Source organism: Geospiza fortis, unplaced genomic scaffold, assembly GCF_000277835.1.
Source record: "Geospiza fortis unplaced genomic scaffold, GeoFor_1.0 scaffold443, whole genome shotgun sequence".
In the NCBI taxonomy this organism is placed as follows: domain Eukaryota; kingdom Metazoa; phylum Chordata; class Aves; order Passeriformes; family Thraupidae; genus Geospiza; species Geospiza fortis.
The window spans coordinates 5,980,852-5,999,563 of NW_005054335.1; the positions used below are offsets into that span (position 1 = coordinate 5,980,852).

The window sequence follows — 18,712 nt, forward strand, 5'->3', positions numbered from 1 at the left end:
GTGAGGCAGGCAGTCTTCTGCAGCGGGGGAGGGTTTATTGGAAGGGAGGACAGGTGTGAGCGGGAGAGGGTGTGCAGAAAACTGCCCAATTTCCCGCCCCTCGGTTGGGGCAGTTATAGGAACCCCGAGGCGGGGGGGGAAAATCACACCCAACCAATGACAAGGAACATTACACTGAAAGACAAACCCGGCTGACAAATCATAATACAACTTGGGAGCGGCTCCCCACCCTGACCCGATCACCCTCTGTCCCTGGGAGAACTTTCTAGGGATGGGGAAGGGGCAGAGAGCGATGGGCAGGGGGGGTGCCAGGGGAACGGGGGAGGAGAAGACTTCATTATAATGTAATTAGGGAGGGGCACTTAGATAGACATAAAAATTGAAACAAAAAGGCGGGAATTGCCATGGTGATATATGATTGACAGTTATCTGTCAAGGGTAGAAGGGGGAGGGAGCCCTGAAAACTGAGCCTGAAAACGCCATTTTAAACCTTAATAAAACAGCCAACTTTACACAAAACTGAGTAAAATTCACACAAACAAAACCTGCGCAAGCACCGCAACATAGCTTAAAAGAAGAAGGAATTTTCTCTTATTTTGGGGATTAAATGGGTGTTGATATCTAATGTACTGGGGGCATTATGTCTTACTTTTGACTAAAACATTTCATTATGATGAAGACTAAAGTTAGGAGGATACAATAGATAAATAAAATTTGAAGATAATCTTCCTTTTTTCCCCAGTATTATCCTTTTATCAAAAAGGATTGTGTTCTTCAACTTGTATTGCAAGGTGTGGTATCTCAGTAAAAACTACAGCGGTTTCCTTTTTCATGTGAGCTCCCTACTAAACAGCAGAGGAAGTGAAGAGGTTGAATATCTCATTACTGACACATAAAGCATCTAGACTCAGAGTTGTAAAATTGAATTCAAAATTACCTACACAATGGACCAAATATTATCCTTCTTGAAGCTGTTGTTTTGGATGGATTTAACTATCTTGTATTTGCACAGTAAGAGAAGCCAAATTTCTTGCTTGTCACAAAACATTCTAACTTATGTAATGCTTCTCTATTTCAGAGATGTGAAACACATGCTTCTGAAACTAGTAGAACTGCGATCTAGTAACTGGGGTAGAGTTCATGGAACAACTCCACATGCAGAAGCTACCCCTGAAAATGACCCAAATTATTTTATGGTAAGAATATATGGACATTTCAGTTCTAAATTTCATGAGAATTTGGTTTGATGAATAGACAATTGCATTACTCAAAACTGCAAACCTCTTTCTCTCTGAATACATATAACTTTCTGGATCTTTATTTTTAGAATGAACCAACATTTTACACTTCTGATGGCGTTCCTTTCACTGCAGCAGACCCAGGTATGGCACAAGTTTAGCTCACCTGTCTTCTCAATCTTCTTTAAAAAGTTGCAGTTAAGTTCACGGCCTATTGAAGAACATAAAATGTTATTCTTCAAGAATCTAAAACCTATTCAACTTAAAAGACAAAATTCTCCCTGAATTCCTGGTAGAGCACAGGATTTATTCTGCATTAAAGGTAGACGTTTGAAATGGAGAAAGTGCATTTGAGTTCATATAGGTCAGAAGAACTTGTTCAGTAATCCACAGCATCTGACCTTTCCAGAAAGCCAAAAATATTCAAGTCTTCTTTTGTTTGTCCATCGTTAGCATCAAAATCAAATCAAAATCCTTGGTTTCCTTATCTGTAATCTGAGCACAACATGGCACAACATAATTTGAGGTAAAGACATCTGTCACAACCTTACCATTCTATGGGAAATTGGGCATCATTCCTAGATATCCGTTAACGTCCTGAGAAAACATTGCAGAAGGATCTTTTCCTGTTAATACATTTCCTGCCTTTTATGATTCGTTAACTAGCCAATTTTCAAACTTCATATATTTCTGTTAATTTAGCAGAGGAGTCTTCTACGTTACTCAGTCTCATTTTTACTTTGCCAGATTATCAAGAAAAATACCAAGAGCTGCTTGAAAGAGAGGATTTGTTTCCATATTATGAAGAAAATGGAGCAGATCTATCAGGACCTGGAGAGCTGTATGTTTTCTTTTTAGTGATGTATTTTTTTAATAATGTTGTTTTTACTCCAGTGCTGTGATAGTTCAGACTTAGGATCCCAATGTTGATAAAAATGAAACTAAATAATGTAATTGTTACTTAGTTCTACAGTGGATGTATTTGTTCAGGTTTAAATTGGTTTTTAATCACACAAGTTTGAAACCTATTTCATGTTTATTCTACTGAGTATGGTAATTACATTTCAGATGTAGTTGAGATGTTTATGCACGTGTGCAAACATACTTCTGCACTTAAGAAAAAAATTTGCAAGCAAAATGAAGCACCAAGCCTTCACGTGTTTGTAGAGAGGCAAACTAAATTTGTTGTACTGATGTGCATGAACATCCCAGCAAGAGATGATTACCAGATTTCCAGTGTCTTTGAAAGGGAGAAAGTGTTAACTTTCTCTCTTCAGCCTAAGGACTATTCCCTTCAATTAGAGGGCTAGTCAGTATTCCTGTAGAGCAAGAAAAGCACCCTAATGGCAAAAGGGGAAGCAATAGTTGAGAATATAGCCTGACGTTTTGGCACCAGAATATAGCCTGACCAATTTGGCACCATTATAAGGAATATGGTCTAAAATAAATTGGTCTGAGCTTTTTCCTTGCTGAAGAGGACTCTCAGACCATTATTTCACACAAGAACATTTTCAGTGTTGTTTTTATGTGTGATAAGAATGCAGGCCTGGATCAGTATTTTTTTAGTACATTAGAAAACTGTCAGTATGTACCTAGCTGAGGGGAACGTAAAGAACATCAAGAACTGGAAGATATATTAGAGATGTCATCAGAAATCAACAAGCTCATACTGAAGGGAAAAAAGGACCCATGTGAACCTCTGCTTAGAAGAAAAATGCAAATTGAACACAGACATCCATGAAAAACACAGCAAATCCTAAGAGTGTCAGGTGGAACACTGAGTCAACCTTCAAGCACAATGACTGTAACCTTCTTTATTGAAGGCTTAAGAAAAGCTTAGACAAATGTCTGCTGATTCTCTGTCAGCTATTTCTCATGACATCAGGGAGGAGGGTTCTTTGTGAAACCTCTTTCTTCTGAAGGCTACACTTCTACAAGAACAAAGGAACGCGTGACAAATATTTAGACTGCTTCCTCAGTGCACATCACTTGGAAGCAAAAACCTTTCTTACATATTTTCTATGTCCTTCTTTTACATATCAACAAACAGGAATGCAGGGTTTTTATATTAATGTATTCTGTCTTTGAACTAGAATGTTGACCAATCAAAATTACATTAATATTTTATTAATTATGGGTTTTTGTAATTGGATTAGTACAGATGCATTATTAAACTTTCTATCATCTTGGAAACTACTTCTGTCTTTTAAACTTGGCAGCATAAGATGATCTAAAAAGGTGGCAAACCGTGTAAGTATTTGAACATATCTGTGCTGCTTTGAGGTTTCTGTTTATTTGTTATCCTAGCACCCATTATTTTTTTTCCTTTTCATTCCCTTTAGGAAAATGTCATAAATAATAGTCATTTATAAAGCTTTGTTTTATTCCAGACATCTACACAAATTCTAAAAATCTGTTTGCTCTGAAAATCTGTATGGAAATCTGTATGGAAAAGTATTAACCTTTGGTAATTTTTTTCCCCCAGGTATTTTGATGAGGTTGATGATGAGATGGATCCAGAAATTGAAGAAGCATATGAAAAATTCTGTCTAGAATCAGAACATAACAGAAAACAGTGAGATGTTATGTATTAATGTTAGTTTATTTAACCACTTTAGATATGGTTAGAGTGAAGGGGGACACAAAACATTTGTACCAAAATTAGAAACTTGAGTTTCTCCAAGTACTAAAGTTACACAATTTCCATTTTGTTTAACAGAACCTGCCAAAAAATGTAAACTTATGCCCTGTAACTTAAAATGTTGTGTATATATCATAGTTTATTTTGTGAGAAATGTTTTTTGAACAATGTTTTGGCTGCAATAAAAATTATTTAAAAGTTATAATTGAAATTAAAATTTAATGGGGAACTGTCCCATAAAACTTCCCTTGAGGAAGAAAGGGAAAGAATAATGATCTGAATTTGCTTGCTTGTTTGCTTTAGTATATATTGGGATTTACTCATCCTATTTACCATATACAATATATCTTGCATTTACTTCCTCCACTTCCCCCTCCAAGAAGAGTATGATCCAAATAAGAAAGAAAATTTCTTTTCTGTATATCACAGTCATGAAAAGTGGCTTGTGAAAGTTTTGTGTATGAGTTTTTGTTTTGTTCATTTCCTTTTTCTTCTTTCGAAACACACATGGGTGAGGTCTGGACTTATCTTTTTTCCTGGAATAAATATGTTACATGTTGATATGTGAAAAAGCAAGCAGTATTTTGGAAGTGAGGTGCTTTCAAGATCTTTGGTTCAGATAAGCTTATTTTCAAATCTACAAGAAAAAGCTATTCTGTAATTTGTTGTGTTCTTCAAGGCAATAGTAATACAGTTATGTTCTAAACCATGCTTCTCAAGAGTATGTGCAGTGCTTTTTTTCTTTTGCTTTTTTTTTCTAGTAATGTATCTAACATGTCTAACCTTTCCCAACCCCTGTAACTTTCTTTTATTCTTCTAATTTTATGTAGTTTGATTTAATTTTGTAGTTGGAGTAAATTCATATATTTCATAACTGTTAACATTCTGAAGCCAACTGCTCTTTTTTTTGACTCCATATAATCATGTTAGTTTTCCTAGGATACTCCATTGTTGTTGTTGCCAAACTCAGTTGAAGTGTTTCCTGTTACCTGTTGCTGGTTAGACTTGATTAGAAATCGTTACCAAAACCAAACACAAGTATTTCCCAACAGTTAGCTACCCTAAAGAACACACATTGTAAATATGCATGTAAATAATTCTGATAATATTTCACTGTTATTTGTTTGGTTAAATAAGTTGTGCATCTGCTAGTAGAGTAAGCACTGGCTGTTTTCTGGGTGTTTACTTAACATACTTATTTAGGTTGGAGTTTTGGAAAATAAAATTTAACTAGCTTTATTTCCTTTGGTATAATATCACTACCTTGTCTTCTTGCTTTCAAACAAAAATGATATTTTATCTTCTTTTATCTTTCCTTCACTGAGCACTCCTTTCTCTTCTTCAAAGTACACAATTGCAGAGTCGATTATCTTTTGATTCTTGCTGGAAAAATAAAATGTATCAAAATGCAGTATGCTCATAAAGACTGTATTAGCATTCCAAAGTCTTTAGACTAAAATTCAGAAACTAGAAATGTGAAAACTAGATGACTTTCAAATACATGTTCTCTAAGTTGAGCACAATTTTCATACAAAACTTTTAATCTAAATACAGGTCAGACTTTCTGCTGGCTTTACAAGCAGATGTCTTGTGGAAATTATTTTTATTCAGAACTTATAATGCCAAGGAACAAGTATTCATATATCCTTTACAGTGAGGTAACAGTGACTCAAAGGGACATGCATTTTACATGTTTTAGTTTTGCATGATTTGTCATGAGTCGTCTTTTTCTGTCAGGTAGCTGTCAGCTCCAGATTTACTGTCAGCTTGTGGAAACAGTAATTTTATGAGTAGATAAGAAGCATGCCAAATCATTGGGTAAAAAAAAATCAGGAGCTAGGAACTGTATATATAAAGAACAGCTCAAGTCAAGTTTGCAATACAAGGTTTTTCCTCCACTGAAAATATTAAAAATCATAAAGTGAGACTTTCATTCAAACCAGTGTAGAAGTATTATAGTCTGTACATATGAACTTTGTAAGTGCTTTCAGTCTTTACTGTAGCAGGGAAAAATTTGTTTTAACTCTGTCCTGCTGCATTAAAAAAACAGGATAATATTTTCATTAAACACTCAAGTATTTCCCACTTACCTTAAATCTCACAGAACTTCAATACAAGCTAGTGAATGTGAGAGAGCAAAAGAAAGCAGCAGGTTTCTCACTGTAAGGATCCCCTTTGCTGCTTGTCTGCCCACTCTTAATCACATTGTTCTGTATATGATAGAGATGAGTCACAAGAGGTTTAAAGGTTATTTCACCTGAATTTTAGCATTTACAAATTTCAAATGCACTGTGTAAAAGTGTTTCTTGTCTAAAGGTTTCTGAACAATGCCTTGCAAATGTACAACTTTTTAAAAAGATGTATTTTCTTAATGGCATAATGGTTAATCAGTGAAGGTACTGAAGCATGGAAAGCAAATTTTGTGGGAGATGTGAAGCAAGGTTCTTTAGCACTGGTTCTGAAAAGAAACAGGCTTCACATCAGATTTGAGCATGAGACCCAGGCTTTGCAGATCAGTAAAAGTATGCACACTATTTCCCACTCTTGACAAATTACTATGTTTTAGCAAAAATGTTTAGTAGTTGAAAATCACACTTTGTGTAAAGGAATTTCAAAATGGGCTGCAAGAAATGCTGCTTTGCATGTGCTTTGCTGTTGCGTGATTTTCATATCCAGAAATGCAGCTTGTTTTCAGTATTTTCCTTTAAAATCTTCAAAGAGGTCTTGCTACTGGCCTTTGGCTTTTTTTTTTAAACAGATGAGGTCACTGGGTTTTAACTGTTGAGTTTGAGAATAATTGTACCACTAGAGAGAAGCAAGACTGGCCCAGCCGCTTGCAGTATCACAAACTGCACATAGCTAGGTTGTTTTCATTTTCAATAGACTAATCTGTTGTGGCACTGAATGTTAGTGACACTCCGTCTGGTTTGTACTAGTAATCTTTTTTTTCCACTGGGACATTATTTCCTTATCACATTCTGCCTTTCCTTCCCTACTGCACACAACTCATTGAATTACTGACAGCTGAAGTTTGCAACTTCTCTCTGAGTTGTAGTTCTAATCATCCAATTATCCAAATCATATAGTTGATACCAGAACAGAAAATGACATTCCAGCCAAAACTCAGGGAAGATACCACACTGTACCCTGAACTGCTAATTTGCCACCTCTACTTCAGCCTCTGTGACCTACTTCCACAGCTCCTTTGCTGAGGGTTCCAACCAGAGCAGTGAAATTGTGAGCAAAATGCAATGCATCATCCATAAATAATAATATTCATTACTCATTCATAATCCCAATATATACTTTGGAACTTGCTTTAGACAACTACTGAACAGAATAATACTCATTAAAAAGGGGTATTCTGAATAGAATCAGGTTGTTTTGATGCATGGCTGTATCAGCAGCCACTTGACTGGGTATTGTTCTACTCTCTGCTGACACCAGCTCTCGAGAATGGAAAGTTGTACTGAATGCAGTCAGTCGATGATTGCCCTGCTATGAGGAACCTATACTCCCTAAGCAGGTAAAGGAGCTGAGAGACCATATGGACTAGTGGGGATATTCAAGTCCATTTGCTAAGGGCTGGGGGTGGGGGTTGATAATAATTGTCACTCAACTGTGAACTGTGAAGCCACTTAAACAGGTTTGATTAAACTGTAAGTATTGGTGGAGGGTTTATATAATAGTCAAAAAAGGCAACTAGGCCTCATGTTAAAATTGTCCTTTGGCATCTTGGACTTCCTGTTCAGATAGGGCTTTTACTGCCCAGTTCTAGGTACAGAGCTGTGTGTTGGCTCACCTCACCATTTTCAGCAAATAAAAAAAATATTTTAAATTTTATTAAGAAAAATAAAGTACAAGGACACCGTGTGCAGTTCCCTCAAGCTTATTTCACCGATGCGTGTTTGGAATGCGCTCATCTTGCCTGAGGGAGCAGGAAGGCGCGGTTACTTCACCGGCGGAATGAGCTGGGGAGGAGCTCGGTAAGAGATCAGGTCGGTAGCACGTCAGGAGAAGCTCGGGGGGAGTTTGGCGGGAGCTCGGCGGGAGTTGGGGCGGAGCTCCGGCGGGAGCTCGGGGGCGGAGCTCCGGTGGAAGTTCAAGCGGAGCTCGTGGGGGAGCGGAGTTCGGGCGGTCGCCCCGCCCCGCCGTTCCCGCCGTGCGGCGGCGCGGGCGCTTCGGCTGCCCCCTTCCGAGCGCCGCTCGCGGTTCCGGCTCGGCCTCCGAGCGATGGAGGCGGAAAAGCTGATGGTGCTGTTCGGGGACGACTCGGTGGAGGTGCATTACGCGGGGGGATCTCGCTTGCTGCTGTCTCCTTGCGGGCGGGGTGTGCGGTGGGCAGTGCCTTTGGGGACGGGAGCGCTGTCCCTCGTCCCTGCGCCGTCCCGGGGAGCATCCCTTGGACAGTGCCGCAGTTGCCTCCCTGCTCGGGAACCGGCCGGCCCAGGGATCACGGCCCCAGCTGGAGTTCTTGTTTCTCTCCGTAAAAAACGGAACGGGTTTCATAGCCTCACCTCCACAAAAAGTGTAAAATCGGCACAAAATGTTATCACTGCATGTAAAAAATCGTAATAGGGTTTGTTTTTCTCTGCACTTTAACAGGAACAACTTCTACGAGCGCTAGATTTCCGGAACGCGTTTTCTTGTCGCCCGTACTTGCCTTCACGTCTTATACCTCCAGAAAGAAAAAAGGTGGGATTGCACATTAGGCGAGTAATGCTTCCATTAAAAAAAACTTCTCTCGCGGATTTAATATAATTTCACATGCCTGTGTGTGAGTACAGGCCGTGAAGATCTATCGAATGTGGTTTGGCTAATGGAGTTGTCATCTTTCTTAAGTTACTGCCTTTTTAAATTACAGTTTTAACTGTTACTTAGACTTCTGTTAATGCATTTTCTTTGTAGAAACAAACACTAAAACTTAGTTTATTCCTAGCAAGTGTAAAACCTAGGATTTTGTGTGTTGTTACATTTTGGCAGTAGAAACTTTCCAGGGAGGTCACAGTGCAACAGGATGGTATTTTCCAAGTCTGTCAGATCTCCCCGTTGGAGTACCCCTGTGAAAATGCTGCTGGGGTCTATGAGAGGAATGGGACAATGTCCGGGTCAGACTAAATTGCAGAGACCAATTTCGTATTTCTGGAAGCTTTGCTCCAGATCAGCATCTCTCTGAGTTCCCACTGAATATGAGTGTCTGCACAGTGTGGCGGGAATCTTAAGACAACTGATTAATCAGGCGAGTTTTAAAGCTTTTAGACTGACCCTTCAGTAGTAACACCCTTCATGCTAATGTTTAGTTGCCTAAAGCGCTGTCACTCAGTGTCACTACATACTTAATTAAAAGACAGCAGTCCTTAGCAGTCATGCAGTCAGTGCAAAGAGCTGATGCTCTGCTCTTAGCATTGAGGAGTAAGTTCCACCTTCTCTCAGGCCTTGAACGATCTAGCTCCTTTGGAGGTTGGCTGGGTTTCTAGACTGTTTTTAACTTACAGCATCCCTTTTGACTACTTGCTTCAGGATGCTGAAGGATAACTTTCCTAGGCCACAGCAAGCACTTGACCATATTGGTCGGCTTCTCCCCCACACCCCTTTTCTGTTGCTTTGGTTTCTTCCCCCTCACTTTGAGAAAAACTCCTGCTTTTCATAAAGCTAAAATACTCTTTTTAGAACTCCTGAGGTTGTCCTTGTCCAGCAATTTACTGTCACTTTATTGTCCCGTGGCCTGTTATCAAATAGTGCCCATGTTTTCAAGGCCCTTGCTGTTTCCCACATTGCATTGGTCCACCATAATAAAGTAAGAGTTACTAAGCTTCAGCTCTCATAATAAATTGTTAACAAGCCTGACAGGCCAGCCCGGGGCCTAGCAGAGGTAACCTAAGGCCTGAGGCCTGTTACTACCATGACAATATCTTCATGGGCACAAAAACACTTTGACTGTGTTACTTGCCTTATGTTTGAGTTCAAAACAACCCTGTTCCTGTGGTGTGCTTAGGCTCTCATTTGGCCACTCCAGCCACCCACATATCTAGGCAGCTCCATGAGGGGGATCTCGTCAGTGGTCTGGCCTGCTCAGAACTGCAGCTGGTATTCAAAATGCAGGTTAGCTGTGAATATGTATTCAGTGGTAGGTTCAGTTTGCTCTTGTTCCATTCCTAGAACTTTCAAACATTTCATACTGATTAAATTGCTGGTGAGCATTGAATGTGTTTTCATGGGACTGAGAATTACACCAGGATTCTGGTTGGAGGCAGTCAGTTCAGAGCCGTCCTCCTACACAGAAATATATATAACGATATATAGTTAGGATTGCCTTTCCTCATTGAAATAAGATTACATTTATCTCAACTGAAGTTTTACCTCCAGCCTTGTTGGTTATTTTTTAGCGTTCTTCTGCAATTCTTCAAATTCACTGATAATTGCTATGAACAAGATAATTTAGCCATTCTCTCCCTTTTTTCTGAAGAGGCTGATGGAAACACCAACATGTACAATTGTACCTGGTCAGTTGCCCATGTACCTTACTAATTTATGGCTTGATTAAATTAAAACATTATTGCTAGATAGAACTGTGTTAGTACAGGAGGAACCAGATATGAAGATTAGATGTTTTGCTTCCTCTGAGCTCATACACACAGATAAATACAGAGCAACATTTCTTGCCATTCATCACCTTGCAGAAGGACTAAATTAATTTAAATGTAAATGCTTAATTGAATTTCTGGGAGGCAGGTAATTTTTATCTTCCTGCATATTTCAGTCCTTTTTCTTGTATTAGATTCTTCTCAGTGATATCTCAGAAATTAAATGGCCTGACCCTGCAACACCTGATCTGACAAGATGTTTAGACAATGGCAGTGTGAAGATCTCATCTGTAGATGGCTATGCTCACCTTTACTTGTCAGAATTGCAGCAAGAATTTACAGTGGAGTTCTTATGCAAAGTCAGCCAGTCACCTGCAGCATCCTCATGCTCCTCTGAAAAGAACAGCAACTATCAAAGCAGAGATCCGTGTGGAAAACCAAGTAAAAATTCCGCCACAGAAGTCTCATCAAAACAAAGAAGAATAAAGAATAGGAATAAATGTGGTTGTGCTGAAGGTAGATATAGGGAACCAGCCAAACCAAAGGACCAAAAAGATGGAGATGGAGTGCCTTTGTTCCATACAAGCTGTTCTTCTGAATACGCATGGGTTACACAGCGTTGGACTGTTTCCTTGTGCCCAGAAGAATGGAAATACCCTTTGTCCTTGGCACTAAAATGCTGTAACTTACATACTGTGGAAAATGTAATAAAGACATATGAGACAAACAGCTGTACAGCTGTTGAAGGTGATGTTTTAGCAGACCCTGAAACACATGAAACAGTTTCTTGTTTACCTACAGCTTTGCCTCTCAGCTGCAGAGCCCCACATCTACACAGGTAATTTAAACTCTTTACTTTGTAGTTGTTATCATATGCTTTACAATTCTGCATTTTGGATCTTCAACTTCTAGCAAAATAATTGAATCCTAGCTATAAAAAAAGCTTAAAATTACTGTCAGTTTTGGGTCTTTTAGAAACTTCTTGTAACTTGACCATGTAAAACCAACATTCTGTAACCTACTCTAATGAAGCTATAGTGATTAGTTCAGATTAAAAAAATAAATTTTCTGACATGCTTTATGACTACGTAAATGAAAAAAGAATATTGAAAAAAGAACACAGGTTTTATATTGGGGTAGGTTGGTTTTTCCTCTTGTTTTCAAAAGAGTATTTCTGAGGTGAGCCAGTGGCATATGTTGTCTCTCAGCATCACTAAAAATAATAAAACAAATCATTTGCACTATTGAGAAGTTTAATTTGGTAACTAAAGTGGATCACTAAGGAATTGGAGGACTCTGGAAATTTGTGTCCATTTATCATTTGAATAAGTGTGCACACTTCAGTTCTAGTTACAGAAGTGATTACCAGCAAACACACACACACAAAATAACAGCCAATATATGGACTTATTGAGGCTGTCATTCTATTTTACACACACAGGTGGGCATTCTGTGACTTCTTGCAGAATGAAAATACGGACGAGTATTCATTCCATCAGCTAATTCAAGTTGTGTGGTGCCAGGGTGTTTTCTACAGGTATGTAAGAGGTCATCTGTTATCTGGAAGACTTTATTTGTACGGGAATTAAGCTCTAAGATGAAATGTCTTACTTTGTCCCTTTCTTGCTCTTTGAGAAATTGAACACAGTCTTCATGTCAGAGTCCATTTCTGCTTTTTTTCACTGGACTTCTAGCATGGTATATTATCAGGCCTGAATCTGAAGTCATGTTTAACTGATCTGATAATCTGATTTCTTAAAGGTTTTCTGGACAGCTGGAGTTACCACAGATTTCACTTAAAATAATGGTACTTGGTTTCTTTGCAAATTAGTTCTCTGCTCTTGCTGCTGAAGACTTCACAGCTTAGAAGTGTTGATCTTGGTGACCTACATAATTCACATATTCAGCTGTGGATTTTCCTGGCAAGTCACCTTGTCCATATGGTTAAAGGAAAAAAAAAACCCAGAAAAAAACCAACCAACAACAGGACTTTCAATTTGAAATTGCTATAACTGCTATTAGCACCTAAAAGTCTTTGATAAAAGCATCGCTGGTGTTTAGCCCTTTAATCTTTCTGCTGTGTTCTTAATTTTTCCTCAGTGTAATTCCTAAATTTTTATCTCATCTAAACAAAATGTTTAGCAGCACTTCAGAGTTTTTGCAGAGCTTTTTTTCTCAATTAAGACCTTTAGATTGTTCAGGAATTGTTCAGTCTGGCATTTTCCTGTGTACACTAGATGTGGCTGGTCTACTAAGAAGGTTGGATTTTTCTTTACAGGGTCACTATGTTTTGTGGTCAGTGGAATGAGCAGCTCTTGAAGGTGTTTACCTTGACGCAAAACCAGCTTTCTTTAGCTTACTAAAATCCCACCCCCATGCACGTGTCAAAGAGCCTAGTAATATTAATATTCTGTGTTAAAACACATTATTGGTACATTCTGCTCTTTGTGAAACAGTAGAAATTTTTCACACCTGAGTTGCTGAAAATGTGTCTCTGCTTATTGTTTTCTTCAGGTTTAATAACTTGTATTGCTCTGTCTAGTGACGCAGCATTTTAAATACTTGCTAAAAATCTTATTATTTTTCTTAGATTTATCCATGGTAGGACAAACATCACAGAAATTTATCCTGGTGATGACTCATTTTTCAAGTCAGAGGGAGAATTTTTGGGAAAATATTTTGTACGCTGTGCAATCCAAAAAGGAACAAAAAAGGTATGAAACTATTTAAAAACTAGAACTTCTTAAAAGGATATTCCAAATTCCTTCAAATTAGCAGCTTCCTTGAGACATTTGTCTATGCAGTGTGTAGTGAAGTCCCTACACTGGTAATTACTATAATGCCTTAATCAAGCCATTAGTTATGCAAAAAGATGAGATTATTCCTTCTGGTTCAGAAAGTATTTTTGTAAGTGTTACACAATAAGAAAATTCTTCCTCATTGTAACATTTATTTTATCAAACTCAAGAGTAAGATTCTACAACAACCATTTCTTCATGAATTCAGAACTTTAGTCTTGAAGCTAATGTTATTGATTAGACATTAATCTCTTTGTACTTGGAAGTGTTTACTACTGTATGAAGACAGAACCTAGAAGATGCAGGTTTTGTCCTGGCTTTGCTGCAGACCAGTTGTTCAGTGGAAAAGGATTTTGTCTTTGTGCCTGTCTGTTAAGTTGAACCAGAAGAGAGGTCCTCTCAAGTGCTAGTGCAACACCTTGTATTTTTAAAGCAGAATTAAGGATCAAATTTGTACTCTTGGAACCCAGCCTTTAACTTGTAGTCAAACATTGCAGCTCAGTAATGTCCTTTATTCTACTCTCCGACAAGAAAAGTTCCTGGTTCTTACTGAGTGTAAAGAAACTGAATATTTGAATATTTCTTCATACAGGCGTAGGCTTAAGGATACAATTTTCAATCAGATATTTGTCTGTGTTCTGTGGCAGATTTAAATGTCATTATAGTTGGCTTCTGGGAGGTTAGAAATTTTATAACTTGCTCTTAATTATGTTTTCGTGCTACAGTGCCTGTAACTAACTCATCTTCTTTCTGCTCTTTACTCAGATGGAAGAAAAGATGTATTCAGTGAGCAGCCTACCTCCAGATGTGCCTGGACATTCATACTCGATATCCTCCATTATTACTCAGGCAACCAAGTAACTTTTGTTACATTAATTCTGCTGACTTAGAAAGGACAGGAGTTAAAATGACACAAAACGCTTATTACTTTAAGTATAAAAATTAAAGGAAGTTATCTTAGCACTGAGGGCATATCTAAACTTACAGAACAAAGTTTGCAAGTGCTTAGAAGACACAATAGGAATTAAATGTTTGATACTTTGGTATTTTTTTGTCTCCTCAGAATTCTTCAGTATTGCTGCAAAACAAAACTGTCACTAAGTCATAATTATTATCTCTGCTGCTGGAAAGTGGTATGTAGCTGAAAATTTATAAATCTTGCAGTGTTATAAGAATGATTATACAGACTGTAGGGAATAGGACTTAATCTAGAGGGAAGAATGGTGAGTGTATCCTCACAGATAGGGAGGCAGATATTTGGGAACCAAAAGCATGCATTTAAAAGTTATATTTAAGAAGCAATTGCATGATGAAGAGAGCTGGTTGTGATCTGGAAAGGAAGTGAATAAAATATCTGGAACAGATACAGACAGTTGTAATGATGTAAATAGCCTTTCTTCAAGTTTTTCATGTATTTGTTTGGTTCTAGGTATCTGAGACTGATGGACGAGAAACGTTGCCAGTTTTGCTGCATGAAAAGGTTATTCCCAGCAGAGGAAGACTGGTTGTGTACTCAGATCATAAAGTCCATGCTGTTTTTTGGGATAGGATGATCCTGACTATGGTTTGGGATTTCAGCTCTTCCTGTAGTGAGATCCAGGTAACATGTGACTTATAGGAAGGACTATCCATGGAAAAGTGTTACTAGGAAATTAATGAGAATACCAAACAAAAGTTCTGATGCCAATAAAATACAAAAACAAAAAAGACTTGAGAATTCTACAGGTTTGGAGACATTTTTACACACTTCTAGAAATAATTTATTCTTGAATAGCACAAAGGAAGAGTTGGGGCTGTGCCAGGTGTTTTTCCCTTGCATTTATCATAGCAGACTTTAGCAGATTCTATCCCTAGGAAACCACACACTTGCAAGTTTTTAAAGTGGATTGTTCATAGATATTTCATTGTTAAATTGGTATATTATACTTGCTTTTTTTTCCTTTGGACTGCAGCAGAAAATGAATATTTGATTTTGTTTTTTTTTTTTTTTCTTCTAAGATAAATGAAGATGTAGGCTGGTGTAAGTTAACTACTCCTGATGGGCTACAGCAGCTAATACAAATAAGTCATCCTGGAGTCTATGAAAGGTAATTTAAATTAGTTGTTAAATTTAAACAATTTAAATATAAAAATTTTTCTTTATAAATCCTCTTAGATGAAGAAACACTATTTTCTGATGATAAACTGGTATGGGTGGACCAAACATGTAATGATAAAAGCTCCATCTTATTTCTGGCAAAGATTCAAGACCTGTGTGACTCAGGGCCACTGCATGCTGTGATTCCATTATAACTGTTATGGCAGTGTCTTTTTAGAAAAATAACTAGAGCTGCAACTTGGCATTTACTACAGTGGATAAAAAAAAAAACAAAACAAAAGCATTTGTTCTATATAGAGCTGATATGCAGAACTGAACAGCACTTTCTCTAATTTTTGCTTTATTACAGATATTGACCTCTGCCTACAGATTGTTTTCTAATCTGCTTGCTGTAATTACAGCCTCATTATTGGAATCATCAGAAGTTTTCTGTGCTGCATTTTAGCAAGCAGATATTCACAAACAAAAATTAACACTTAACTGTTCATTTCAAAACATACAGCTTTGTTATAATTTACTATGACTGTATAGATTTAAATATGAAGAAGATTGTAGACAAAAAATGGCAAGACAAGCTAGGAGAAAAAACTAGATTTTTGAATCACAGCTTTTTCTTTCAGATCCAGGTGTATTCCTTGGTGCCTTCAGTTTTTCTCTTGAATTTATTTCTCAAATAAATCACTACTTTTTTGAATTTTCATATTAACACAGGTACATCAGAACAGCAATAGAATGGTGCAAAAGTTTGAATGAAAAGAAAGAGACTGCTGAATATCCTGCACACTCCGTAACTGAAGAAAATTGGTATTCATCTTTATCCCAAATAATTGACTATAAATAACATTGAAAACAAAACTCAAAAATATTATAATCTGAATTTTATAGCTTACATTTCCTAATGGTCAAAAATGAGAACCTCTTTTTAAAGTCCATTTATTTTGTATATGGTTTCATATTTTTCATTCATTGTTTTAAATGTTCAGTGAGTTTCAGCTGAAGGTTGTTTCATTGTGGTTTGCCTGTCTTAAAAGTCAGAATTATGGTGACTTTGTCAAAGGACAGTTAATGTTACAAAGATGGTGTTTTGCAGTGAAAAGATATCAGATCAAGAAAGATGTTTTTTAACAGAACATCAAGCATCTGAAACAGTACTTTGAACTGCCTAATGACAGTTGTATATCTTGCTGATGTATTTGTCCTTTTTAATACATGCTACTGACCAAAAATCTATTGACATCATCTCTAAACATATTGGGATATTAAAAACGTGCTAATTGAAATCAATTGCAGTTGCACTTGCTACTTACTGACCAAAAATCTACTGACATCATCTGCAAACATTAGGATATTAAAAATGTGCTAATTGAAATCAATTGCAATTGCAGTTGTTACTTAAATTATAGCAGATTCAGATGATTAATTTTATAGCATCAGCTATGTTACATTTATAGCATTTTGTAGCTGATGAAATGAAAATTCTATCTCTATTTATACATACTTACAGCAAAGAGACTATTCTTAGAGCAGAGACCAAATTTTTGGAAACACAAATGATTTACAAATGTCAGCCATTGAGCAGTGGTATCAAAGACAGAGATTTTGCTAATCTAATTCTCAGTATTGCTGGAAACTGTTAAAAATAAAATCTGAAGTAGAAAATATCCTTGAGAAATAACCTTTGGTTTTTTTGGACAGGTCTCCTGATGCTGAGCTTGAAAAAATACAGAGATTTAATTGTATCCTTTTAAAAGCTGTAAAGATTTTTTTCACTTTTATATTCTGCTGCTTATCTGCATGTTCAGATCTGCACTTTAGATCATCAAAGACTCTCTATCCTGATCTTATCTTCTTTTACTGTCTCTCTTTAAAAACCTCATTTTCTTACTTATCTTTTTTGTTTTATCACTTATTTTGTGGTAAAGATTAAAAAAAATTAAAAACAGTGATGAAGTACAAAACAAAAATGAAAAGTTGCCAGAACACAAAGACCTTTAATGTGTAATTGTATCAGTTTTGCTAATAATCATCTACTGATCTGTTTTTGAAAGAGGAACAACACAGTTGCCTTTGGGCTTGTTGTTGCAGTACAGTATCTTTCTGTTTATCAGCTACCTTAGTATTGTTCTATTGTGTTCAGCCAGCTGTAAATGTGCACTGTGCTGAATCTGCTTAAAACCACTCTAAAACTGTCTTTAATCCAGTGTTCAATTCCATTAGTATGAAAAGTGCATGCTGTTAAACTGAAGTGTAACACCCTTTTTCTTTTCAAAGTAACTTTTGGATAAATTGAAGTCTAAAAGACATTTTTCTATGTATGTTTTAAGTCATACAGTCTTATTCTTTTTTTACCTGTCTGTAATTACCATGCTACAAAATGTGAGATTTTGCAAGGCAGAATGATGAATACAAATGCAAAGATATAATAATATATATTATAATAATACTAATTTTTCTCTTTAGGAGGAAGAGTCTGAATTTTTTTTCTTAACAAAGTAACACTAGTTTTATTAGACAATAGCAACATTCTGAAAAGGTCATCTGCCACAAAATCCAAACCATCTGGTATCACTGTCAGACAAAAAGAAAACGGGGGTGAGACAGAAGAACTCAGTGAAGATTGCATCTTGGAGGCTTTGGAAAAAACTTCTAAAGTCATTCAGGATATTGAATCTCTGCTTGCCGCTTCTGGGAGGTGAGGCCCTATGTTCCCTGTCCTGACAGGAGCTGTTCCAGCTGTGTCTGAGGAGGCTCTGCGGGGAGACAGGAATGAGAGCTGAGGCCAGAGGGACAGGCTGCCAGTGTATTCCCGGTGAAGTCTGTCAGGTGCCACTGTAATACCAGTAATAACGCCATTGCTATATTTGGTATAGGCAAAGAAAACAGTTGCGATAATGGAGCACTGCTGTATAAATAGATCAGGCCTGACCTAACAGTGCTGCGTTTAATGTTTGAATGTATGTTTGAATCAACTGGATTGACGGATCGCTGCTGAAATTACCAGGGTAGACATGGGAAGTTTTCACTGTAACAACGTGCTTTTGTTAGATGCCCACACCAAGAAGTCTTAATACTGAATAAAATGTTTCCCAAGTGCTTTCTATAGTGCTCTCTTTGAGTAAATAAGTACTAATTTGAGGACAGAAGACACTTCTCTGTTCTGTGGTCTGTCAGAGGCGCAGCATGTCCTAAATGACAAAACACTAAGCTCTCAGCATCGATTTTCCTCCCAGCATTTAAAGGAGCCAAAGCGCGAACACCAAACCCTCCATTTAATAATCAGGGAAACGCTTCTCCCTCACAACCAGCGCCGCTGCCGGCGGGGATGGGCGGAGCGGAGGCGGGCCCGGGTCCCA

General features: G+C 37.4%; 2 protein-coding genes across 2 annotated transcripts in view; both read left to right on the forward strand.

Moving 5' to 3' along the window:
• Positions 1 to 5,118, forward strand: part of PAIP1 (poly(A) binding protein interacting protein 1) — a 35,441-nt gene extending 30,323 nt beyond the window's left edge. Inside the window, exons 9-12 of the mRNA XM_031057847.1 lie at positions 1,079 to 1,196; positions 1,328 to 1,382; positions 1,986 to 2,079; positions 3,724 to 5,118. Of these exons, the coding sequence (XP_030913707.1) occupies positions 1,079 to 1,196; positions 1,328 to 1,382; positions 1,986 to 2,079; positions 3,724 to 3,817 (361 nt within the window). The 3' untranslated portion in view covers positions 3,818 to 5,118. The remainder of the gene's footprint in view (positions 1 to 1,078; positions 1,197 to 1,327; positions 1,383 to 1,985; positions 2,080 to 3,723) is intronic.
• Positions 5,119 to 8,047: 2,929 nt separating this feature from the next.
• On the forward strand, positions 8,048 to 18,454 carry CUNH5orf34 (chromosome unknown C5orf34 homolog). The gene is made up of 12 exons (XM_014307413.2): positions 8,048 to 8,409; positions 8,485 to 8,574; positions 10,658 to 11,301; positions 11,905 to 12,000; positions 13,054 to 13,177; positions 14,027 to 14,118; positions 14,325 to 14,394; positions 14,691 to 14,861; positions 15,260 to 15,348; positions 16,071 to 16,163; positions 17,055 to 17,095; positions 17,862 to 18,454. The coding sequence occupies exons 1-12, from the start codon at positions 8,113 to 8,115 to the stop codon at positions 18,053 to 18,055; spliced, it is 2,001 nt and encodes a 666-aa protein (XP_014162888.1). The 5' UTR covers positions 8,048 to 8,112; the 3' UTR covers positions 18,056 to 18,454.
• Positions 18,455 to 18,712: the final 258 nt, after the last annotated feature.

What these genes read in the sequence shown, in the direction of transcription:
- CUNH5orf34 (XM_014307413.2), top strand. Translation starts at nt 8,113, where the DNA reads ATGGAGGCGGAAAAGCTGATGGTGCTGTTCGGGGACGACTCGGTGGAG. An exon ending in TCCGTAACTGAAGAAAATTG is followed by an intron (nt 16,164 to 17,054) that starts GTATTCATCTTT and finishes TTTTTTGGACAG; the next exon opens with GTCTCCTGATGCTGAGCTTG. An exon ending in AAAAATACAGAGATTTAATT is followed by an intron (nt 17,096 to 17,861) that starts GTATCCTTTTAA and finishes AAGTAACACTAG; the next exon opens with TTTTATTAGACAATAGCAAC.